The 26,676-nt window shown below is 41.7% G+C and overlaps 1 protein-coding gene across 3 annotated transcripts in view; it reads right to left on the bottom strand.

Annotated features, from left to right (window-relative positions):
• Positions 1-3,170: 3,170 nt before the first annotated feature.
• The window catches only part of WIPI2 (WD repeat domain, phosphoinositide interacting 2), a 241,314-nt gene continuing 217,808 nt past the window's right edge, over positions 3,171-26,676 (bottom strand). For 2 of the 3 annotated variants that reach the window (XM_056534648.1, XM_056534650.1), the window contains exons 9-12: positions 15,900-16,064; positions 14,510-14,617; positions 8,710-8,837; positions 3,171-3,844 (exon numbers count right to left, since the gene is read on the bottom strand). In XM_056534648.1, coding sequence (XP_056390623.1) covers positions 3,732-3,844; positions 8,710-8,837; positions 14,510-14,617; positions 15,900-16,064 — 514 coding nt within the window. In that variant the 3' untranslated portion in view covers positions 3,171-3,731. The remainder of the gene's footprint in view (positions 3,845-8,709; positions 8,838-14,509; positions 14,618-15,899; positions 16,065-26,676) is intronic. The other variant, XM_056534649.1, reaches the window with a different exon arrangement.

Genomic DNA, 26,676 nt, shown 5'->3' on the forward strand with positions numbered 1-26,676 from the left:
ATCCCGGTCTTTGTGACAGATCGCCCTGTCTGTCCCCCTAAAAATTGAGTCCCCCACCACTAGTACCTGTCTGGCCTGCAATGCACTCCTCCTGCCCTCCTTACTGGAGAAGACACCCCCTGGTGGTCAGAGGCAGTATCCTGCTGCAGTTCTGCTAGCTCTGTAATGGCATCCCCCTCATCTGCCAAGCGGGCAAACTTGTTGGGGTGTGCCAGTTCAGGACTAGCCTCCCTGACACTTTTTCCCCTACCCCGCTTTCTAACTGTAACCCAGCTGCCTGACTGTCCTGCACTTCCGTCCCACTATCCTCCCCCACCTCTACCCCAGAGAGTACTTGCTCAGTGAGCAGTAGTGTTGCTCGCGAATATTCGCAATGCGAATTTTATTAACGAATATCGCATATTCGCGAATTCGCGAATATTCGCGAATATAGCACTATATATTCGTAATTACGAATATTCGTTTTTTTTTTTTTTTTAAATTTTTTTTTCCACAGTACACATTACAGTGATCATCCCTCTCTTCTTCCAGTAAAGAAGACTCTAATACTACTGTGCGAATTTTCGTATATGCGAATTTTCATTTATGCTAATTTTGTATATGCTAATTTTCGCATATGTAAATTTTCGCATTCGCGAATTTTCGCTTATGCGAAAATAAAACGCAAATATTACGAATATGCGAATATTCGCGAATATATGACGAATATTCGTCCATATATTCGCGAATATTCGCGAATTCGAATATGGCCTATGCCGCTCAACACTAGTGAGCAGGAGACTCCTCTCTGGGTTGTCAATGCGTCTCAATGTTGCAAGCTTTTCCTCTAGATCCAGGATCTGGGCTTCCAAATGAACAACTCGCTCACATCTCACACAGCAGTATGCACCCTCGAACTGCTGCTCAAGGATTGCATACATCGCGCAGGATGTACACCGGACTGCATTTTCCAACATAGAGGCCATCTAGTTATGGGGATTTCACAAATGTATAGGCAAAAACAGACAGTCAAAATTACACTTCAAATTTTTTGCAGACCTTGTGGTTTCAGAAGAAGGACGACGTCGGCTGTTTTGCCCACAGCAGTGCATCATCAAGATAAGAATGTTGGATTTTAATTGTTTGGATATTGGAAATAAAGCTACATTCTTTTAATCAGGAAGGGTGAGTGCACCAATCTTCTTATCTTTCTACTATTGCTATATGGACTGTATTTATCGAGTTGCACCACTAGGAATTCGTTTTAGCCGCTGATTCACCACACCAATAGCTGTTTGGGGTTGGACTGTGCCTGGCTTTCCCTATTCATAATAGTAACTAATCTGTGTCCTCAGTAGATAAAAGTGTTCTAGCCCCTGAATCTTCCTGATCTTCATTAGAAAAAAGGCTATAGACAGAATTTCTCCATCTTCCTCCTGGGCGGAATGGATAAGGGAAAAGGCAGAGGCATTCGTAAAAGGAGAAGAAGTGCTAGGCTTATCCTGGCTAGAATTCCCATGTAGTCTCAGATTTTAAGGGACGAATCTATTTCCTCATGAATCATCTGTCTGAGACTATTTGCTATAGCTGATGATTCTTGGGCCACAAAAACCTCCACACATGCTGCACAGCCTGACTTCTTATATGAGGGGTCTAAGGGTTTCTTGCATTCTGCACATTCCCTATTATGCATTTTAGAAGAGGCTTTCTTGGTGCTAGAGGAAGAAGCTCCCTAGGGAAAAGGCAATAACCTAATTTGATAAACAGAAGGGAAAAAGGAATTGTCTAACCCATCAGCTGCATTACCTCTGCTGGTACCAGGCTAGAACTGCGTTCCTTGGCGCATCCTTCTCCATTGCCTGCCGGGCTAGACATGGCTTCAGGCAAGAGCAATCTTGATAGGGCCCACTGCAAAGCTGCCCAGAGACACTTTGTGTAAGGCTGGCTGCCGAGGCCCGCGCAGGTGTCCGGACGCCAGACGAAACCAACAGGTAACCTCTGATGGTCTTTTTTTGAATTTGGGCCGCAACTGGAAGTGATAATGTGCCCCGGCCGGAAGTCGTCAGTCAGCGCCGGGAGAACGCAATAGGAAAGGGATCAGTCCTAAGCGTGCACCCAAGAGATAGGAAAGCTAGTCAGAGCCCACACTCTCCCAGAAGTGACCCAGAGTCTCCTGACAGAGAAGCAGAGTGCCAGGGAAAAATCCATCAGAAGCCTGTGGGACCGCTGGCAGGCTAGGAGCTGCTCCTGGCGAAGACTTACACCCCACATCAATCGAGGACCTGCAGCCTGAGGAGAGCTATGATCGGGAACTCTCAGGCTTCCTACCTGTGGAGACGTGTGTCCTATTTTTATATCCTCAGGATTCCTGTCCTGTGGTAGGTCCTCTTCAGGGATGTTGTCATGAGCGAAGGGGTAAAATCTAGATGATACATTCCATTTAAGGCTAGATCACACAATTTTCTTTCCCTACTATAGTAGAAAAGTCGCTGAAGGGATGGATGAAAATAGCCACTGAAATAAGAAAATATACAAATACCAAAGAACAAAATTATCAATTTTATCATCATAAATGAAGAAAAAAAAAAAATATGATTTACGTTTAAATAAAATACATTTCATCATATATTGATAATCCACACCTCCCAGTAGTAAACGCACTGTGTAGTTTTTGATATTGAAGCTAAAATGACTATTTTACACTACATGTGAGTGACCAAATATATTGGACAAATAAAGAAAGGAGAGGGAACCTAATGAAAATCAAAGTCTCTAGTGTACATTTTTCATCACTCTCCAGACACCGAGGAAGACAGCGGCCTTGAAAATTAAAGGTTCTTCTTGTCCAGAAACGGTGCCACTCTTTGGCAAGGGATATATCTAGTACTACAATTATACCTTGTTCACTAGTTGTGTTGGTCTTGCAGTTCAGCCCTTTTCCCTTACTTGGGGATGAGCAGCAAAACCAGACACAACCAATAGACATGAGTGCCACTGTTTCTGTGGGGCAAAATGCAGACTTTTTTTTTCTCACCCTAGATAACTCCTTTTGTTGTTCCAAAAACAGCACCAAACATGTTCATGGGTTTTGTCCCATAGGGTAACTCAATTCAACTAAAAAACAAAGCTGAAATGTTGTGCACCACTCAACAGATGTGGCACTGTTCTTGGAAGAAAGCCATGTTTTCTAATCCTGTACAATTCCTTTATTGTGCATTTCCTTTGACAGTGGTCCAGTGAACACAGCTGATCCAAATATAAGAGCATAAATGTGTTAAATTGGTATGTATGTTGCAGTCCCAGACATAGTCGCTAGGTGAAGTAATACTAAAGTGTCCAGCTAAATATTCATATGTCTTCTTTAGCCACAAAATATACATACATATATACACACACAAGATATATATATATATATATATATATATATATATAGTCTTTATACATGTACAGGGTTTAAAAGGATCAAAAAGTCAAATAAAGTTAGCAGTTTCTATAGTTTCTAAATTTGGTTGGCACAAAGTAACATGCTAAGCAACAAATCATATCTTATTTTGGCAACCAAACAAGAGCTAAAAATTGCATTGAAAGTGAAGTGAAAATATCAGAATTCGTCCCGCTGTTAAAAATAACCCACTTATATTTTGCAGTTGAGTGTATCTTTCCTGATCCCTAAATTAGTCCATAGCAGCAAACACAAGAGATTTCAAAATATCTTCTTGTAGTTCTGTGCCTATGTTGAGAAACAACTAATTTTACTCTGTTCTCAAGACCATGGGTGGATTTTCGCTGTCTTCATCTAGTCGGAGAGTATGGGTTTCATCTTCTAGGTTCGTCCCACCCACAGCTCCAAGTTCATCACAAAAGGCTGTAAAGGGATAAATACAACATTAGTAAAGTACTTACTTTTTAATGCATACATTTTTTTTTAGCTTTGTGAGAGAACACACAACCCAGAATGTTATACAGGTTGTAAACTTGACTTGCATCTGGATCAACATAAGAACACCCAAAAGGGGAGGAGCACAAAAAGACCAATAAATACACAAGGGAGGGACCATTAATGTTCCCCAAATGTATTCCTCCACTAGATATTGCACAAAAAAAATAGATATTGTACTAAACAAGCCCCATGTGTTGTATGAAATTATCTAAGACCCGTGACCTTGAACTGTAGACAGACAATCATTATATACAGAAATGTATATTAGCAATATCTCCTGTATAGGTATGGTAGTGGGGCATATATGCTCATTTTCTGCACCATATATAGGTGCTATCAAATTGATGGCACAGATAGCTCTTAGACAAGAGGGTATACTAGTTGGTTTCCAGATTATTACCAACTAAACATTTATGTATGTACATGCACTCTATTATGGTATAGATATTATATAGTATATCACACGGGTGCTATATGATACCATACAATGTTCAGGTCCATAAATATTGGGACATCAACACAATTATAAAATGTTTGGCTCTATACACCACCACAAATAAAACAAACAAGATGTGCTTTAACTGCATATTGTAAGCTTTGATTTGAGGGTATTTACAGCCAAATCAGGTGAGCGGTGTAGGAATTACAACAGTTTGCATATGTGCCTCCCACTTGTTAAGGGACCAAAAGTAATGGGACAGAATAATAATCATAAATCAAACTTTCCCTTTTTAATATTCCCTTTGCAGTCAATTACAGCCTGAAGTCTGGAACGCATAATCATCATCCCTGGTGATGCTCTGCCAGGCCTCTATTGCAACTGTCTTCAGTTCCTGCTTGTTCTTGGGGCATTTTTTCTTCAGTTTAGTCTTCAGCAAGTGAAATGCATGCTCAATTGGATTCAGGTCAGATGACTTACTTGGCCATTGAATAACATTCCACTTCTTTACCTTAAAAAACTCTTTCATTGCTTTTTCAGTATGCTTTGGGTCATTGTCCATCTGCACTGTGAAGCGCCGTCCAATGAGTTCTGAAGCATCTTGCTGAATATGAGCAGATAATATTGCCCAAAACACTTCAGAATTCATCCTGCTGCTTTTGTCAGCAGTTACGTCATCAATAAATACAAGAGAAGCAGTTCCAGTGGAAGCCATACATGCCCACTATGCCATGACACTACCGCCACCATGCTTCACTGATGAGGTGATATGCTTAGGATCATGAGCAGTTCTTTTCTTTTTTTTTCTTCAAATCTTTATTTTTTGATTTTCAGTTCTTTTCCTTCTCCATACTCTTCTCATCACTCTGGTACAAGTTGATCCTGGTCTCATCTGTCCATAGGATGTTGCTCCAGAACTGTAAAGGCTTTTTTAGAGTTTGGCAAACTCTAATATGTCCTTCCTGTTTTAAAGGGTTAACCAATGGTTTCCATCTTGTGGTGAACCCTCTGTATTCATTCTGGTGAAGTTTTCTCTTGATTGTTAACTTTGACACACATACACCTACCTCCTGGAGAGTGTTCTTCATCTGGCCAACTGTTGTGAAGGGTGTTTTCTTCACCAGGAAAAGAATTATTCGCTAATCCACCACAGTTGTTTTCCTTGGTCTTTTGGTGTTGCTGAGCTCACCGGTGCATTCCTTCTTTTTAAGAATGTTCCAAACAGTTGTTTTGGCCACGTCTAATGTTTTGGCTCTCTCTCTGATGTTTTTTTTTTTTCAGCCTAATGATGGTTTGCTTCACTGAAAGAGTGACAGCACTTTGGATCTCATCTTGAGAGTTGACAGCAACAGATTCCAAATGCAAATAGCACACTTGAAATGAACTCTGGACCTCTTATCTGCTCATTGTAATTGGGATAATGAGGCAATAACACACACCTGGCCATGGAACAGATGAGAAGCCAATTGTCCCATTACTTTTGGTCCCTTAACAAGTGGGAGGTACATATGCAAACTTGTAATTCCTACACCATTCACCTGATATGGATGTAAATACCCTCAAAATAAAGCTGACAGTCTGCAGTTAAAGCACATCTTGTTTGTTTCATTTCAAATCCATGATGGTGGTGTATAGAGCCAAAAATTTTATAATTGTGTTGATGTCCCAATATTTATGGACCTGAAAGTATATGATACCATACAATGTATACAACTCAACTAGACTATGCAGATGTTAAACAGTGTATCACATATGTTAAATATTACCCAAAATTGAAAATTGCTTGCCCCAACGACTTTTATAGTTTTTTTTGTATAATCATATTTAGTGAAGCACTGAAATTAAAATTTTGGTCTGAAGCGGAGAATTCAGGAAGTGCTCGGCTGAAAAACCGAATGTAACAAAAAACTAAAAGTCCCAGCAAGTTGTGCTACAGAGAAGTGATCCGTACCATGTGGCTCTGAAGCTGGTGTAACTACCAGCAATGCATAAGGGGCAGTAACACAAAGTGCATGTACTGATATAATACAGATCTTGGTTGCTAGGACATACTGGGAGTTGTATTTTCGCACCAGCTGCAGACCACTGCTTAATAGCAGTACATGCACAACTTCATACTTCAAAATTGTCCTTTCTTTTTGGTTTTCACAGCCCCCTCTAGCTCAGACCCACCTACCCCACATTATCATTACCATCACCAAAGGTCCTTAACCCCTTCCCGACCAATGACATACATGTACGTCATGCAGATACTGGCCGCTACTCGAGGCATCCCGCCGCGCCCGGTAAGATGGTGGCTATCACTAATAGCCAGCCATCTTGTCTTGGGACCTTGGGGGGGTTCGGCCCCCATCCCCCCCCAACCTCACAGCGATCGCTCCTATCAGCTAGTTAAATCTGACTAGCTAATGGCAGCGTTTTGCACATAAAAATCCTAAGCAGCGCGGTGTGCGTCTCCCGATCACGGGGATCGGGATACACACACTGTTCTGCTAGGAGACCCAAGTGTCCCTTACCTGTCCCCCTTCCCCAGGTGTCCCTTACCCGTCCCGAGCTGCCGGCGCTGTGCCTGCCGGCATGCTTCACTTTCATGTTTTTTTCTGTTTAGTTGTACAACAGCTCCTCCTAGTGTCCTAAACCTGTTACTGTATGTGTTGTGCAACAGACACTAGGGGGAGCTGTTGTACAAAAGTAAAAAAATAAATAAAAAAAATTTAATAAATAAATATAAATATATATATATATATATATATATATATATATATATATATATATATATATAAATTGATTTTGAACTTTTGTAGAAAAATTTTAAAAATGCTCATAATAATATAAGCCTTCTAATGTTGTAAATAAGTAAATGAATGTTGAATGTGAATTAAAAACTACATTTATTTGGCATGAGAGTTTCAAACATAGAGAAATGAAATTTTTTTCACAAAAATCGCTTCATGTATCAACAAAAATTTACCACTAATATGAAGTACAATATGTCTCAAACAATGTCTGAATCACTTTGCCAGGTAAAAGCAGTTCACAGTTATTACCACTTAGAGAGACACATGTCAGATTTAAAAAAAAAAAAGGACTGGGTCATGAAGGGGTTAAAGGGGTACTCCGGTGTAAAAAAAAAATTTTTGTAAGTCAACTGGTGCCAGAATGATAAACAGATTTGTAAATTACTTCTATCTAAAAATCTTTAGTTCTTTTCTTTTCTGAATTTCTTTTCCGTCTGACCAGAGTGCTCTCTGCTGACACCTCTGTCCATGTCAGGAACTGTCCAGAGCAGGAGCAAATCCCCATAGCAAACCTGACTGATCCCCATAGCACTGCCGGACAACTGATAAATATGAAGGAGGCCTAACTTGGACTAAAACTGTGAAAACCAAAAAGAAAGCACCCAGTTAGGCTATGTTCACATGACAGAATTTCCTCTACTTCTCCAAGCAGAATTTTCACCTGATTAAAATTTCTGCTACATGTGTGCCTTGGTTTTTGCACAAAGAAGTAGAGGAAATTCTGCTATGTGAACATAGCCTAAGGGCTCGTTCCCACGAGTGGATTTTTGGGCTGATTTTCTGCAGCTGATCTGCTGCTTTTCATTTTCTGCTGCTTATTTTATCATTGACTAACGAGCAAAAAATAAGGAGCAGAAAAAAAGAAGGAGAAAATAAGCAGCAGAAATTAAACAGTTGAAAATAAAAAGCAGCAAATCAGCTGCGGAAAATCCGCACAAAAATCTGCTCGTGTGTACTAGCCCTTAGGGTAGGGTCACACGTGCACATTTTCTCCTGCAGATTTGCTGTAACAGATTTTTCTACCCATTGAAGTCAATAGGCAGCAAAAATATGCATGTGTACACCTGCAATGACTTGTTTGAACTGTTAAAAAAAATATAGCTTCTGTAAATAAACAAATCTTATATGGGAAAATAAATAAATCTTATATGGAAAAGACCATGACAGAAAGGAGACACAATGTTATAGATTTTTAGCTGCACTTTGTACTATTAATAAAATAAAAAAATTGATGGTTTTGAAATGGTTAAGATAAAATTATAATGATGTAAAAAGTGTATTTCTCAACAAAAAAAATAAAAAAAATATTGAAAATATAGTAATTAATGTGAAAAAACACCAAGAAACACTAAGAATGTCAAACATGCTGTAGTTCTGTGATTCTTGCATAATATCCTTCACTGCTGTTTGGTAGTGCACGAGGAGGTCTAATTCATGTAAGAAAACTTAAATAATTGCTTAAAAGATAGATGAAAATATTCAGTATATTTACCCCTACTACCGAGTTAAACAAAAGAAATCATAACTTTAGTTATACTCTAATGGGTGCTTACCATGACTTGTTGGTGATGTTGAATAGGCGTCTTTTGTTGCTGAAGTACCATAGTTCTTTGAAACAAATGGTCTATCATGTGATGCAGACTCTAAAATTTCATTTGCAGGTTCCATGCTACCATCTAATCTGTAAAAGTATTAAAAACCCAAAACCTTAAAAAAACTACAGTATTATAGCACTTTTAAGCTATTTTTTTTTTATTAAAGTAATAAAAAGTAAATATTTATACAGTTGTGTTAAGCAACTATAGATTTTTTAGTATTCTTGACAGTACAGAAAAATATCTGAATGAAATGTACACATATATATATATATATACATACACACACACACACACACAGTCATGGACGTAAATGTTGGCACCCCTGAAATTTTTCAACAAAATGAAGTATTTCTCACAGAAAAGGATTGCAGTAACACATGTTTTGCTATACACATGTTCATTCCCTTTGTGTGTATAGAAACTAAACCAAAAAAGGGAGGAAAAAAGGTAATTGGACATAATGTCACACCAAACTCCAAAAATGGTCTGGACAAAATTATTGGCACCCTTAACTTAATATTTGGTTGCACACCCTTTGAAAAAAAAATTACTGAAATCAGTGGCTTTCTATAACCATCAATAAGCTTCTTACAACTCTCAGCTGGAATGTTGGACCACTCTTCCTTTACAAAACTGCTCCAGGTCTCTCTTATTGGAAGGCGCCTTTTACCCATAGCAATTTTAAGATCTCTCCACAGGTGTTCAATGGGATCTAGATCTGGACTCATTGTTGGCCACTTCAGAACTCTCCAGTGCTTTGTTGCCATCCATTTCTGGGTTTTTCATGTATGTTTGGGGTTATTGTCCTGCTGGAAGACCCAAGATCCCAGACGCAAACTCAGCTTTCTGACACTGGGCTGTACAGTGCAAACCAAAATCCGTTAGTAATCCTCAGATTTCATGATGCCTTGCACACATTCAAGGCACCCAGTGCCAGAGGCAGCAAAACAACCCCAAATCACCATATTTCACTGTAGGTACTGTGTTCTTTTCTTTGTAGGCCTCATTCAATTGTCGGTAAACAGTAGAATGATGTGCTTTACCAAAAAGCTCTATCTTGGTCTCATCTGTCCACAAGATGTTTTCCCAGAAGTATTTTGGCTTATTCAAGTTCATTTTGGCCAAATGTAATCTTGCTTTTTTATGTCTCTGTGTCAGTAGTGGGGTCCTCCCGGGTCTCCTGTCATAGCATTTCATTTCATTTAAATGTCGACAGTTTGCATTGACACTGATGCTCCCTGAGCCTGCAGGACAGCTTGAATATCCTTGGAACTTGTTCGGGGCTGCTTACCCACCATCCGGACTATCCTGTGTTGACACCTTTCATCAATTTTTCTCTTCCGTTCACGCCCAGAGAGATTAGTTACAGTGCCATGGGTTGCGAACTTCTTGATAGATTTGCCTTCGTCCACAGTGCGCAACATTAAATCTCTGGAGATGGACTTTTAACCTTGAGATTGTTGATATTTTTCCACAATTTTGGTTCTCAAGTCCTCAGACAGTTTTCTTCTCTTTCTGTTACCCATGCTTAGTGTGGCACACACAGATACACAATGCAAAGACTAAGTGAACTTCTCTCCTTTTTAGCTGCTTTCAGGTGTGATTGTTATATTACCCACACCTGTTATTTGCCCCAGGTGAGTTTAAAGGAGCATCACATGCTTGAAACAATCTTATTTATCCACAATTTTGAAAGGGTGCCAATCATTTTGTCCAGCCCATTTTTGGAGTTTGGTGTGACATTAGGTACAATTTGCTTTTTTCCTCCCTTTTTTGGTTTAGTTACTATACACAAAAAGGGAATAAACATGTGTATAGCAAAACATGTGATACTGCAATCCTTTTCTGTAAGAAATAGTTAATTTTCTTGGAAAATTTCAGGGGTGCCAACATTTACGGCCATGACTATATATATATATATATATATATATATATATATATATATATACACCGTATTTATCGGGGTATACCACGCACCGGCCTATAATACGCACCCTCATTTTACCAAGGATATTTGGGTAAAAAAAGTTTTTTACCCAAATATCCATGGTAAAATGAGGGTGAATGTGTGCGCGTGTATACCCCGATATACCCCCAGGAAAGGCAGGGGGAGAGAGGCCATCGCTGCCCGCTTCTCTCCCCCTGCCTTTCCTGGGGTCTAGAGCGCTGCTGTCGGCCCTTCTCACCCCCTGGTTATCGGCAGCCAGGGGGAGAGAAGGGGCAGCGGCACCCATTGTCGGCGCCGCTGCCCCGTTGCTTCCCCCCATCCCCGGTGGCATAATTACCTGAGTCGGGTCCGCACTGCTGCAGGCCTCCGGCGTGCGTCCCCTGCGTTGTTGCTATGCACGGCGCGGCGCACTGACGTCATGCGCCGCGCCGTTCAGCGCATAGCAACGACGCCGGGGACGCACGCCGGAGGCCTGCAGCAGCGCGGACCCGACTCAGGTAATTATGCCACCGGGGATGGGGGGAGGCAACGGGGCAGCGGCGCCGGCAATGGGTGCCGCTGCCCCTTCTCTCCCTGGCTGTCGGCGCCGCTTCTCTGCCCCTGGGGTGAGAAGGGCCGACAGCAGCGCTCTAGACCCCAGAAAAGGCAGGGGGAGAGAAGCGGGCAGCGACGGCCTCTCTCCCCCTGCCTTTCCTGGGGGTGTATCGGCGTATAACACGCACACAGACTTTAGGCTAAAAATTTTAGCCTAAAAAGTTCGTGTTATACGCCGATAAATACGGTATATGTCTATGTGTGTGTGTGTGTGTATGTATGTAGTGCTGGGCGGTATAGCCTAAAATGAATATCACAGTATTTTTTTTTCATTATCGCGGTATCACGGAATTACCGCCGGTCCCTGTGCCCACTTGCTGTGTCAAATGTGCCCTCCGCGAGCGCTACCATCACCGCTAGCGGGCTCCCTGTGCCCACTAGCGGTGTCACAAGAATGCCGAGCGCGGCTCTGTTCCCCGTCCCTGTCAGCTCTCAGGGTACGGGAACAGATTTAAAAGCCTCGCGCGCAGCATGCGCAGTACTACGCAAATAGCGTAGGGTTAACGCTAGGCTCCTAGCGCTGCCTACGTTAGCCCTACGCTATTTGCGTAGTGCTGCGCCTGCGCAGTACTAAGTTAGGCGCGCGAGGCTTTTAAATCTGTCCCCGTACCCTGAGAGCTGACATGGACGGGAAACAGAGCTGCACTCGGCATTCTTGTGACACCGCTAGTGGGCACAGGGACCCTGCTAGCGGTGATGGTAGCGCTCGCGGGAGGCGTTCTTGTGACACCGCTAGTGGGCACATGGATCCCGCTAGCAGTGGGGATTGATCGTGCTCGCGGGGACACTGGCTGACAGGCGCAGGGGGGGGACACAGTAAATGGATTAGCTTCTGTGGCCCGATTCAGACTCTCGGAATCGGGCCACAGAAGAACACCGGGACAAGTGAGGGCGCCGCGCTGGGCTCTACAATTCATCCGGAGGGTGGGGGAGGGGCCCGACCGGTATAGCGGTATGGGCAAAAATCCATACCGTGGGAGAAAAAAAAAAACGGTATCCGGTTCATACCGGTGTACCGCCCCGCACTATGTGTGTGTATAAACACACACACACATATCTTTCTATATGTAGAACAAAAACATCATAGCAGCAATTCCATATAGCAAAGAAGTGAGGCTTTACTTCAACACCACAGTGCCATAGTAGCGACGCTTGGCAAAGTGTTTGTGACGTCATCAAAGATAGCAGTGGTTATACGAGGTAAGTGCCCATCTAAATCATTTTAAATTTAAAACGATTTATTATATATAAAAGCAAATGGACACATATCACAGGGCCCTCATTGTTGTCAAAACATGAAGCACTAAATAGCCAAATATATAAAACTTAACCAGGAATTTATTCTGATCGCCACATTGGGGTCGGGAAGGAATTTTTCCTCTGTCATGGGGCAATTGGCACTATAAATGAAGCAGAGGAACTAATAAGTCTTGTATCTACTAATCATGTACCCATTTTTTGTAAATAAGCAAAATAATCGGCGCAGTGCACCACTCACTGCTTAGTACAACTACTGGGAACCTGTTACTTTCATTTACTCTCATTCTCATTACTCTCATACTAAATTTACTCTCATTCTTCCTGTTTGTGCAGTGTCATTGTGGCAGTTTGTGTGGCTTCTGCAGATTAAAGGGGCCACTCACACATGCCTGTGATGGTAGTCTTGGCTTGCGATCCTTGATTGTACTCTTATAACACATTTGCTACTGAGGAAAGGAGTTATGGTACCCCTGAAACATGTCAAGCTAGCCAGCATCCTATTGTGAACAACATCAGCCAGCCATGCACGATTTTCACTGTGGCTCGCAATATCAATTGCATACCAGCATTCCATTCTGAGCGCGTGCTCCATCTAACAGCCACAGAACAGCAGAAATTCCAACAGTACATCAACAAATGTTATCTTTCCCTCTCTGCAAGGATCACTGCACAGATCCCTCTACTTTGTCTTACTCAGGCAATTACGATTGGCCTGTCTGACAGTGGCCGTCTAGGACTGTAAGCCAGGACCTTGTCTAACAGCCAATGCCAACTTGTGGAGAGCTTCAAAAAGACCTGGGATTAGCAGTTACTGTTGTCTGATAGATAAAAGAAAGTAATGAACTCTGTCATCATAGTCTGTATGCACACTCATCACGCAAGACTCCAGGCGTGTGCGAGTGGCCCACTACATCAGTAGAAGCCATGCACTATCCCAGGACGGCACTGCACGACAGAAGAGGGTGACGAAACAACAGGTTTACGGCAGATGGAAAAATCGGTGAGCAAATCAGGTCTCCATGACACACCTCCCTCTACAGCTCCGGCTCCTCTATAGCCATGCTACAGCCACGTGCATTCAACCAGGGTCGAGCAAGCCTAAAAGGAGCCTCTGAATGAGAAGTGCAGGATGAGCTACTGCTGGCTACTATCAGGAGCATCACAGAGCAGCATCACTCTTGGCACAGGTGGCTGTATTCAAGGGGATAAAGCAGCTGCCAGATGAATTTAATATCTAAACATCGCTGCTCAGGCTGACAAAAAGCTAGGCGCCAGGAGGAAATTCTTAGTCACTTAGGCAACTTGGAATTTGTCAAGCCTTGGTATAATAGCTACAATTTTTTGGGCTCATCATCATCATTAGAGATGAGCGAACTTACAGTAAATTCGATTCGTCACGAACTTCTCGGCTCGGCAGTTGATGACTTATCCTGTGTAAATTAGTTCAGCCTTCAGGTGCCCCGGTGGGCTGAAAAAGGTGGATACATTCCTAGGAAAGAGTCTCCTAGGACTGTATCCACCTTTTCCAGCCCACCGGAGCACCTGAAAGCTGAACTAATTTATGCAGGAAAAGTCATCAACTGTCGAGCCGAGAAGTTCGTGACGAATCGAATTTACTGTAAGTTCGCTCATCTCTCATCATTATCATCATCTCCTCTGTGGTGCATAATTGTGACCAAAGCAAGTTTCCTATTTGCCATTTTGGTACACTTTTGCTTTTAAAAATTCTCAATACACTAAAAATGTAAAAAATTTTTGTGGATACAAAGTGTAAGAACAGAGAGAACAGAGCACAGGGAAGGGCAATCTATCACTACTGGATACCAGCGAAGACCTGCACTATACACAGATCTGCAAAACTTATGATGCCAAAATAAAAAAAAAATTAAAAAAAACACCTTGTACATAAAAATCTAATTCTTATTGACATCAAAGAGCTGTTCTTTTACTTACTTGTGTTGTTTCATTAGTGTGCACTCTCCACCCTCTTGTGGGTCAAGGTTGTAGATGTATAGGTAACCATCTGCAGCAGCAACAAGAAGCCTTGGGATCTTTTGAATTCTAAATGTAAATATTTCAGGATAAAAAAACAGTACAATTATTATTGCTTTCATATAATTGTGTTTTACTGATTAGATAAACGAATCTCAAAGAGCCACTGATGGGCTGTATAAACTGAACAGCCCATACACAGCTAAAACAGCCTCACATTTAACTAAACCAGGACCTCACGGAAATCAAGTTTTTTTTTAGCATACATCAAAGTTTATTTAAACAGAACTCCAGTACCCTATTCACAGGAGAGGGGATAAGTGTCTGCTCATGGATCGTTCATCCTCTGGGACCCCTATAATCTCCTGCTTAACGCCCTGGTGTTCTGAAGATTTGTGTTCCCAACACCAGCTATCCTCATGCACGGAGTGGAGGTGGTTAAGTATCGGAGTTCCCCTTTGAAAAGGGTACTGGAATATTAGTAAAAAATTAATAAAAAATGCTGCAGAAGCTTATATCATTGATTAATCATATGTCCAAATTCTGAAGCCAAAGATCTATTTATTTTTGGGGTCTAAGTCCTGTACATCCTGGTTGTACTTCCTAGTTAAGCAGTTGGTCAGTATAATTCCAAGAACGCAATATTTCCCAAAGCTCTTCATCAGGGTTCTCTCATCCCGCCTGTCCCCCTCCCACAGCAATCCTGCCAGTTATGTGCTAAGAGCTATTGCAGAACATCTTTTGTTCAATCAGTGCAGCAAGTGAGGTTGCAGCACCTGCTACACTTATTCCCTGTATTCACACAATGCAGTGTGCTGTAAACACATTTCATTCTTCCCTAAATATGACAATAAAGATATATATGCATATGTCAATTTGGCAGGGAGATGGTAATGTAGGCTGTAGAGGATAGCCAGAGGTGGTGACATCACTCAGGGATGGGGCTTGAGTTCAGACAAAAGATCCAGCCAATCCAGACAGTAAGAGTAGGGGAGCTGGAGTCAATATCACACTGAAAATGAAAGAACTACACAACTTCCTGTCAGGGGTAAATCACATAAAAAGCACACTGAAGCCTGTACAATTTCTGATAACACTATACCAGTATTAGTAAGTTATATATTTTGGGGTCTTACTTAAATATAATTTAAATACCATTTTCAGAAACCGGAATACTAAATGCTAGGTAATTGTGTAACAGTAAGTCATTACACTGTTCAATATGTGCATTATTGCAATTATTGCAAGCCATTTGGCTGTAAAATTTGGCATAATATACAGAATATACAGAACAAAGAACACAACATGAATTAAATCACTAGTTTAAAACCAATATATTAGAAAAAATTACACTGCCAATGAACAGATGTTCCTGTGACCACAGAACGGCAAGCGAACAGTCGCAAATGCTCTGCCCTGGTTAAACATTTCAGTTACTTGAGAAGGCAAATAACTGGTGGAAGCCATAATAACTTTTCCAAAGTAACCTGTCCAGGTGGTTGGTTCTTCCGCAGGCCTATGCAGCAAACAAAACAAAAAAAGAAAAAAAAGATAATTGGCGTAAGAAAAAAAAGTAATTACTTTGCCTTATTTTCAGCAGTTTTAAAGGTGATCCACAAAGAAAATCAAAATTAAACGCTTTATAAGCTGCTTAAACCACAGCATGTATGAATGTTCTACTGTAGTGAATGTAATATAGAGAATTTAAATTTCAGTCATATATTGTTGCCATAAAATGTAGCTTTTGAGGCTTCTAAAGCTAAAGCTTAAAGACCAAGCCTGTTTTTTGGTAATGTATGACTTTATTAGAGAATAACTCTGGTGGATTGTTGGATGTTTTGCAAAACATCAACAATCTGACAGTTTTTTTTTTTGTCACAGATTGTACTACATGTACATAGTAAAAGTAAGCCAATATAATTTGTATGCAAAATTGTTACAAAGTCAGGGGAAACATTTTTTAATGTGCTTTTCTTCACAAATGCATCATATTTTAGTACGCTGTTCGTCCTGTGTTACGCAATACCCCTGCTTAGGCCATATTTGGTTGCTTTGCCACATGGTGCGACCCAGAAAGAAAGTAAGGCCATTTGGCTTTCAGGACATCATTATAAAAGTTGCAGGTCCCACTCCATTCCTGCAAAGCATTGAAGCTGGTAGATCCATATTGCACCCCCACAAGTGGCCTTTTTTTTTTTTTAACTACATCGCTTAAAGTATTCACTTGGGTTAGTAGTGCGTTCTTTGAGGACTTTTTGTGTTGATGGTATTCGCATAAGTCAGTATAATTTTTTTTTTAACCACTACAGGACCCATGACATACCGGTACATCATGAGTCCCCTCCCGTTCTATAATGCAGGTTGGGCCCGGCCTCTAACAACGGCCGGGACCCGTGACTAGTAGCGCGCAGCACTGATTGTGGTACCGCGCGCAAATAACCCTTTAGACGCGGTGTTCAAAGTTGAACGCCGTGTCTAAAGTGAAAGTAAATCATTGCCGGTTAGCTCAGGGGGCTGTTCGGGACGTCCATGGCGAAATCGCGGCATCTTGAACAGCTGTGACACAGCAGGAGGGTCCCTTACCTTGCCTCCTGGTGTCCGATCGCAGAATGACTGCTCAGTGCCTGAGATCCAGGCATGAGCAGTCAGGTGGCAGAATCATTGATTAATGGTTTCCTATGAGAAACCAATGATCAATGTAAAAGATCAGTGTGTGCAGTGTTATAGCCCCCTATGGAAGCTATAACATTGCAAAAAGAAAAGTTTAAAAAAAAGTGAATAAAGATCATTTATCCTTTTCCCTAATAAAAGTTTGAATCATCCCCCTTTTCAAATATAAAAAAAAGTGTAAATAAAAATAAACATATGTGGTATCGCCACGTGCGGAAATGTTCGAATTATAAAAATATATAGTTAATTAAACCGCACGGTCAATGTAGTATGCGTAAAAAAATTCAAATGTCCAAAATAGTGTATTTTTGGTCACTTTTTATATCAATAAAAATCAATAAGTCCTATGAATGCAAAGCCGGTGCTGCTAAAAACTTCAGATCACAGCGCAAAAAATGAGCTCTCATACCACCCCATACGCGGAAAAATAAAAAAATTATAGGGGTCAGAAGATGACAATTTTAAACGTATACATTTTCCTGCATGTAGTTATGATTTTTTCCAGAAGACAAAACAAAATCAAACCTATATAAGTAGGGTATCATTTTAATTGTATGGACCTACAGAATAAAGAGAAGGTGTAATTTTTACCGAAAAATGTACTGTGTAGAAACTGAACCCCCCAAAATTTACAAAATGGCTTTTTTTTTTTTTGTTTTTACAATTTTGTCTCACAATCATTATTTCCGTTTCGCCATAGATATTTGGGTAAAATGACTGACGTAATTACAAATTATGATGTCATTACAAATTAAAGTTATGATTTTTTAAAGGTAAGGAGGAAAAAACGAAAAAGCAAAAAAACGGAAAAACCCCGGGTCCTTAAGGGATTAAATATTCATCATTTGTGGGATACATTTAAAAAAAATAGTTTCTGAAATGAAATAAATGCACCCCAAATGTTATTATGCTGCTTGTCCCATGTTAGGCAGTACCCATGCTTAGGCCATATTTGGTTGCTTGGCCACATGGTGGGACCCAAAAGGAGAGATTGGCTTTCAGGACATCATTATTCAAATTATAGGCCAAACTTCATTGTGATGCATTCTAGCTGTCTGAACAATACTGCTCCCCCAGAAGTGACCCTATTTTCAAAATATCACTCCCTAAAGTATTCACCAAGGGCAGTAGTGAATATTGTGCAGTTGGAATTATTTTAAAGTCAGTGGAAAAAATTTGAAATGTTTTTTTTCACAAATGCTTTATTTGTCGGAAATATTTTTGTACATTGCTTCTGAAATGAAGGACATGCTCCCCATATTTTATTAGTCTATTCTTCCCCCATTGGACAGTACCCCCACTTAGGCCATATTTGTTTACCTGACCTGACCACCTGGTAGGACCAAGGAGAAGATGAGCGCCCTTTGACATCATTCTATGAATTCTAGATTCCACTCCATGCTTGCAAAGGATTGGTGCTGGCAGAACGATACAGCACCCCCGCAAGTGACCCCATTTAGGAAAATACACCCCAAAAGTATTCACCTAGGGCAGTAGGGAGTACATGGACTCCTTATTGTGTGGCTGGAATTATTACAAAGTCAGTGTAAAAAATGTCAATTATTATTATTTTTCTTTTTATAAATGCATCATTTGTGGGACATATTTTTTGTACATGGCTTCTGAAATGAAGGAAATGTGCCCAAAATGTTGTTATGTTGTTTGTTCCATGTTAGGCAGTACCCCCGCTTAGGACATATTTTGTTGCCTGGCCGCCTGGTAGGACCCAGAAGGAGAGGAGAACCCTAGGCTTTTAGGACATCATTATATGAATTTTAGAGCTCATTCCATGCCTGCAAAGGATCAAAGCTGGCAAAATGATACCGCATCCCCGCAAGCCACCCCATGTGGTCCATAATATTTTTGTTTCAAAGAAATATGTATAAGCTCGACCAGGGACCGCTCTGATCGGTCCTTGGTCAGCTGGCAGTAACACATGCAGCTGTATATGGCACGTGAAGTTCCTGACCGATATATCCATCAAGCAACCGCTTATAACTAATATATCCAACATTGGGTGTTTAAAAAAAAAAAAAAATGATAACAAAAACTGGTTCATTTTGTTTGAGGGAGTCCCCATTCATACTGCAATTCTGAAGTATGTCAGAGGTGTCCGTTGGCATCATGTCAAAAAAGGGATCTCAATGTAGTGGTCTTAGTCATTTTGGTGGCCCGAGCAGAGTTATCTAGTGACTCTGTTAGGGTCGATTTCAACTAGTATACGCTAATTTGGTGGGACAAAATAGCACAGCAGACTACAATATTGAGTATGTACCATTAAATTAGCATACACTAGCAGGAAGCGGCCCTAACAGAGGCATTAGGTGACTTTGTTCGGGCCACGGAAATGAACTGGGCTGCTACAGTATACATCAGCATCACTTTTTTGACGTGACACTGACAGATACCTCTAACATACTGCAGAAACGCAGTATGAATGGGACCTTTGTAAAAAAAAAAAAAAAAAAAAAAAAATTTTATATATATATATATATATATATATATATATATATATATATTTATTTATTAAGGGTAGGGTCACACGGACCACATCCGCAGCGTATACAGCTGAGACCCTGGCGCAATCTCATGGGTACACTGGGCAGTACCCACAAGATTGATGGACGTGTATACTCGTTTAGGTGCCCTGGATGTATATACACATCAATGGTCGTTAAGGGGTTATCTAGTATCAAAAACAGAGCTAATTTCTTACAAAAACAGCACCACACCTGTCCACAGGTTGTATGTGGTATTACAACATCTACACTACACTCTTTCATAGTTACCCCCCCCCCCCCCCGCCCCCCCATAAAATAATGGCCTGTAGGAGGCAGTGTTTTCTAAACAGACAGGCTCCAGCTGTTGCAAAACTACAACTCCAAGCATGTACAGACAGCCCTTGACTGTCCAGGCATCCTGGATGTTGTAGTTTTGCAGCATCTGAAGGCTCACTGTTTGGGAAACACTGCCATAGGGTGTTTTCAGTAGGACAGGCATACACTATGCTTGCCTCCAATACAGAATCCACTTTTCTTATTTCTTCTTTCTCCTCCATCAACATCCAGTGATGAGCCCCCTAGAAGGCCGCACCAGAGGACATTGCCAGTAGTTTCCCTGCCCCCCCCATACTTGCGACCCTATCCCCTATATTTCAACCATATAATTTTGTCCCCCGTACAATTTTCTGTCTCCCATACGCACATCCTTATCCGCAGTACAAATGATGATAATTTTCCATGACCCTGACACTAGCAACCTTGTTCCCAGTACAATTTTCTCTATCCAACGTACAGTTTTCCCTGTCCCTCATATAGGTGACCCCATCTGGACCCCAGTCCGGGAGAATTCTGAGCCACAGATTCCTGGATTTGATGGCTGCAAAGGAATTGACTCCACAAACCTAACTGAAATTGACTTTTTTGTGTTTTTGATGTTCCTCACTTATGATGATGGTGGCACAAACAAACTTGTACGCCCAATAGTTTGGACCCTCATCAATACAGCTGAGACAAGGATATATTGGGACCTTGTCCTGCATATAGTTCAGGTAAAAAAAAAAAAAAAAGAACAAAGAAAGATTAGGCAATACTGGAGAGAGGCTGTTCTGAAGAATACACCACTTTACCATATGGCCATAAAAAGGGATTTCCTCTTAGGAAACCCAGCGGCTTTGTGTCTGCCCTTGTGTCGATCACAGAAATATACACCACATATAGAGGAGGTGTATATTTCTGCTTCTTTACATGTTGCAAGTCAGCCCTTAAGTCGCAAGTGAGGAGGATTTGCCCCCTGCACCCTGGTCTCCATGCGATACCCTCTCAATCTCTGCAACTGCCAGCCAACCCTGTGCAAATCTCAAATCCCTAGGTTAGGCCTCAAATGCGCATGGATCTCTGTCACTCCTGAGCACCGTTGTATTTCAAAGCATCATTTTAGGGCTACATATGGGGTAACTCTGCATGCTGGAAAAATAGTGTTAATTTTGGTTGGCTTTTTCTCCTTTTACCCCTTTTGAAAAGGAAAACTTGGGGGGTACACCAGCATGTTTGTATGAAATCTGTTCACAAGAGGTCAAAAGGAAAAAGACAATGGGTTATTCTTCCAGTACGTAAATAACCCATATGTGGACATAAAGTGCTCTGCGGGCGCACAACATGGTTCAGGAGTGAGAAAGCACTATGTACATTTGATGCCCAAAATGGTGATTTGCACTGCATGGTTGATAGTTGCAGAGGTTCTGAATTAAAGGCAAAAAAAACAAAAACATCCACATGTGACCCCATTTTGGAAACTATACCCCTCAGGGAATGTAACTAGGGGTGCAGTGTGCATTAACATTCCACATATCGCTGACAGATTTTGGAACAGTTATGAATTTATTTTTTCATATTCACAGCCCACTGTTCCAAAAATCTGTCAAACACAAGTGGGATCTAAACGCTCATTGCATCCCTTGTATCCTATGGTACTAGAAAAAAAATACACAAATCAAAAGGAGGCTTCAAAATCCACTAGATGCTCCTTCATGTCTGAGGTCTATGGTAGACTCAGGTATCGCACTATGGCCACATATGGGATATTTAAAAAAAATTGCAGAATTAGGGCAATACATTGACTTTCTTGTGTTATGCTGCTGTGTTATGGAGATAATTAGATAAAACTGAAATATTTGCAAAGAAAATTGAGATTTTGACTTCCCTCCTCCACTCTGCTGCTATTCCTGTGAAACACAAAGGGTTAAAGGAAAACTGTCCCATGTTTGCTCCTGCACTAACTAGGGATGTCTCGATAGCGATACTAGTATCGGTATCGGGGCCGATACTCTGCAATTGCATGGTATCGGGGACTCATTTAATGTCCCCGATACCATACCATATACCTGCTGCTGTGCGGCCCCGCTCCGCTGACCCTTTCTCCCGATCGAATCATGGCGTCCTATGAAGGAGCATGTGACATACACATCACTCCTTCTCCTCCCCTGCGCCCAGCATAATGCTATGGAGGAAGCAGAGTGACGTGTATGTCACATGCTCCTCCATAGGACGCCATGATGCGATCGGGAGAACAGGATAGTGGAGGGGGGGGGGGGGAGGGCCTGCTGTCTATAAGGGGGTCCTGCTGTTTACAAAGGCATGGGGTCTGCAGTCTACAAGGGGATGGGCCCTGCAGTCTACAAGGGGATGGGCCCTGCAGTCTACAAGGGGATGGGCCCTGCAGTCTACAAGGGGATGGGGCCTGCAGTCTACAAGGGGATGGGGCCTGCAGTCTACAAGGGGATGGGGCCTGCAGTCTACAAGGGGATGGGGCCTGCAGTCTACAAGGGGATGGGGCCTGCAGTCTACAAGGGGATGGGGCCTGCTCCCGACAAGGGGATGGGGCCTGCTCCCGACAAGGGGATGGGGCCTGCTCCCGACAAGGGGATGGGGCCTGCTCCCGACAAGGGGATGGGGCCTGCTCCCGACAAGGGGATGGGGCCTGCTCCCGACAAGGGGATGGGGCCTACTTCTGACAAGAGGGGACCCTGCTCCCTACAAGGGGGGACCGTGCTGTCAACAAGGGGGACAAGAGGGAGCGCTGTCAAAAAGGGGATGGGGCCTGCTGTCTACAAAGTGTGTGTGTGTGGGGGGGGCTGCTGTCTACAAGGGGGGGGGGGGGGGAATGCTGTCTAAAAGGGTGGATCCCTGTCTACAAGGAGGGGGCCCACTGCCTACAAGGGGGGCCTGCTGTCTGTAAGGGGGACAAGAGGGAGCACTGTCTATAAGAGGGGGGACCTGTTGCCTACAAGGGGGACATGGGGGGGGGCGCTGTCTACAAGGGGGACAAGAGGGGGTGCTGTCTACATGGGAGGGGTGCTGTCTACAAGGAGGGGCTGCGGTCTACAGGGGGGGGGCTGCGGTCTACAGGGGGGGGGGCTGCTACCAATGTCTGCAACTATCTATACTACCTACAAGGGGATACTACCTACTATTAAAGACAACCTTACAACAGAGTCACCTGCACTAACTTGAATTTATAGGTAAATAGTGCAGGTGACCTGGTTTCTACCACTGCTCACCATGTGAACATCAGCGCAATCACTCCGGAGACATTGGTCTCGCCGCCAAAGCAAATTCCTTGTTCTGTCCAATGAAGAAGAGAGAGAGAGATCTTGGCTCATACTACAGCAGCCACCTCCATTGCATACAACAAAGAACCCACATATCAGCACGGTAAGCCGAGCCAGAAACCGGGTCACCCTGGTGTCAGATTCCCTTTAAAATAAAAGTACTCGTACTTGGTATCGGCGAGTACTAGAATTAAAGTATCGGTACTCGTACTCTGTTTTTAAAAAAATGGTAACCGGACATCCCTAGCACTAACCACAGGTACTGATGGATAGTGCGGGAGACGCCGATTCCTATGATCTGTACCCTGGCCAGATGCGCCCGGAAGTTCGCCCCAAATCTTAGTTTTATTATATGTGGAAATCTGGCTGTAACTGACATGGGGGGGGGGGGGGGGTCTGTAGCTTAACTTGCACTGATGTCAGCGGTGCCCGTCCACAGCGCCGCTCGCTTATGAATATTCATCCTCCCTCCAGTAAGGAGCGGTGAAGAGAGGGAGAGCTGGAGGGAGGAGGAATGAATATTCATATGTGGGCGGTGCTGGCATCAGTGCAAGTTAAGCTACAGAAACCCCACCCATGCCAGTTACAGACAGATTTCCAGGTATAATATTACAGTAATCAGCGTCTCCCGCACTATCCATCAGTACCTATGGTTAGTGCGGGAGCAAACATGTGACAGTTTTCCTTTTAACTTTTTGAAGGTCATTTTGAATACTTTGAGAGATGCAGTTTTTATAGTGGGTCATTTATGAGGGATTTCTAACAAAAAGGCCCCTAGAATCCACCTCCACTTTTCAAGAAAATTTGGAAAGTTGCTGTTAAACTTTTAAATGTACTAATGTCTTAAAAAAGTTAAAACATGTCTACGTTATGATGGAAACAAGAAATAGTCGTATTGTATTTGTGAACCAATATAGAATGCATTTGCCATGACCATTAATCTTACAAGCAGATATATTTAAATTAAAAAAAATGCCAATTTTTCCAATTGTTTATGAAATTTTGGAGTTTTTGACAAAGAAAATTTATCAAGAAAAATTCACCACTATTATAAAGTACAATTTCACAAAAGAAAACCCACAACAATAATAGAATCAGTATGATAAGTAAAAGCATCCCCGACTTACTAATGAATAAGGTGACACAGGTCAAGGACAAAACAGGCTGTGTCTTTTAGGGTTTAACCCGTCAAGGAAGAAGGGCGTACAGGTACACCCTTGCATCTTGCTACTTAAAGTGGTACTCCACTGGAAAACATTTTTTTTTTTTTAATCAACTGGTGCCAGAAAGTTGAACAGATTTGTAAATTACTTCTAAAAAAAAAAAAATTGATGCTTCCAGAGTAGGAGCAAATCACCATACAAAACCTATCCAGCTCTGGACAGTTCCTTACATGGACAGAGGTGTCAGCAGAGAACTGTGGTCAGACAGAAAGGAAATTCAAAAAGAAAAGAACTTCCTGTGGATCATACAGCAGCTGATAAGTACTGGAAGGATTAAGATTTTTTTTATAGAAGTAATTTACAAACCTGTTTAACTTTCTGGCACCAGTTGATTAAAAAAAAAAAAATTATTAAATAAATAAATAAATAAATGTTTTCCAGTGGAGTACTACATTAATCCCCTTAAGGACCAAGCCCATTTTTACCTTAAGGGCCAGAAAATTTTTTGCACATCTGACCACTGTCAATGTAAGCATTCATAACTCTGGGATGCTCTTACTTATTAATTTGATTCCAAGATTGTTTTTTCGTGATATATTCTACTTTAACATAGTGGTACATATTCGTCGATACTTGCATCATTTTTTGGTGAAAAATTCCAAAATTTCTAGTAAACTTTGAATATTTTGGATTTTTTTTTCACTCTCGGCTTGTAAGCAAAATAGACATATGTCTTCTTTTTGTTGGCATCATAAAGTTGACATGTTTTACTTTTGGAAGACATCAGAGGGCTTCAAAGTTCAGCAGCAATTTTCCTATTTTTCACAACATTTTAAAATCTGATTTTTTCAGGGACCAGTTCAGTTTTGAAGTGGCTTTGAGGTGCCTTTATATTAGAAATAACCCAAAAATTACCCCATTATAAAAACTGCCCCCCTCAAAGTAAACAAAGTGACATTCAGAAAGTTTGTTAACCCTTTAGGTGTTTCACAGGAATAGCAGCAAGTGAAGGAGAAAATTCAAAATCGCAATTTTTTACACTAACATGTTCTTGTAGACCCAATTTTTTTTAAATTTTACAAGAGGTAAAAAGAGGTTCTCTCAAGTAAGGAAATACCTCATATGTGAACGTATAGTGCTCTGTGGGTGCACTAGAGGGCTTAGAAGGGAATGGGATTTTGGAGAAGGAGTTTTTCTGAAATGGTTTTTGAGGGGCATGTCACATTTAGGAGGCCCCCATGTGCCTTAACGCCCATAGGTGTTTCACAACTTTTTGTTAAAGTTGGATGTGTAAATGAATTTTTTTTCCCACTAAAATGCTGTTTTTCCCCCAAATTTTACATTTTTACAAGGGGTAATAGGGGAAAATGCCCCACAAAATTTGTAACCCCATCTCTTCTGAGTATGGAAATACCCCATGTGTTAACGTCAAGTGCACTGCGAGTGCACTACAATGCTCAGAATAGAATGAGTCACATTTGGCTTTTGGAAAGCAAATTTGCTGAAATGGTTTTTGGGGGGCATGTCGCATTTAGGAAGCCCCTATGGTGCCAGAAAAGCAAAACAAACACATGGCTTATTATTTTGGAAACAACACCCCTCAAGGAATGTAACAAGGGGTACAGTGAGCCTTAACACCCCACAGGGGTTTTACAAATTTGTGCTAAAGTTGGAAGTGAAAATTAAAAATTAGATTTTTTCCCTAAAATGCTGGCGTTACCCCAGTTTTTGATTTTCACAAGGGGTAATAGGAGAAAAAGTCTCCAATATTTGTAACCCCATATGTGGATGTAAAGTGTTCTGCGGGCGAACTACAATGCTCAGAAGAGAAGGAACGCCATTGTGCTTTTGGAGAGAGAATTTGGTTGGAATAGAAGTTGGGGGCCATCTGCGTTTACAAAGCCCCCATGGTGCCAGAACAGTGGACCCCCCCACATGTGACCATTTTGGAAAATACACCCCTCACAGAATGTAATAAGGGGTGCAGTGAGCACTTACACCCCACTGGCCTTTGACAGATCTTTGGAACAGTGGGCTGTGCAAATGAAAAATTAAATTTTCTATTTTCACGCACCACTGTTCCAAAAATCATCTGTCAGACACATGTGGGGTGTAAATGCTCACGTGAGGGGTGTAGCTTCCAAAGTTGTGTTACATATTGGGGGGGGCACTCTTCTGGCACTATG

This window comes from Hyla sarda, chromosome 8 (assembly GCF_029499605.1).
Source record: "Hyla sarda isolate aHylSar1 chromosome 8, aHylSar1.hap1, whole genome shotgun sequence".
Lineage (NCBI taxonomy): Eukaryota > Metazoa > Chordata > Amphibia > Anura > Hylidae > Hyla > Hyla sarda.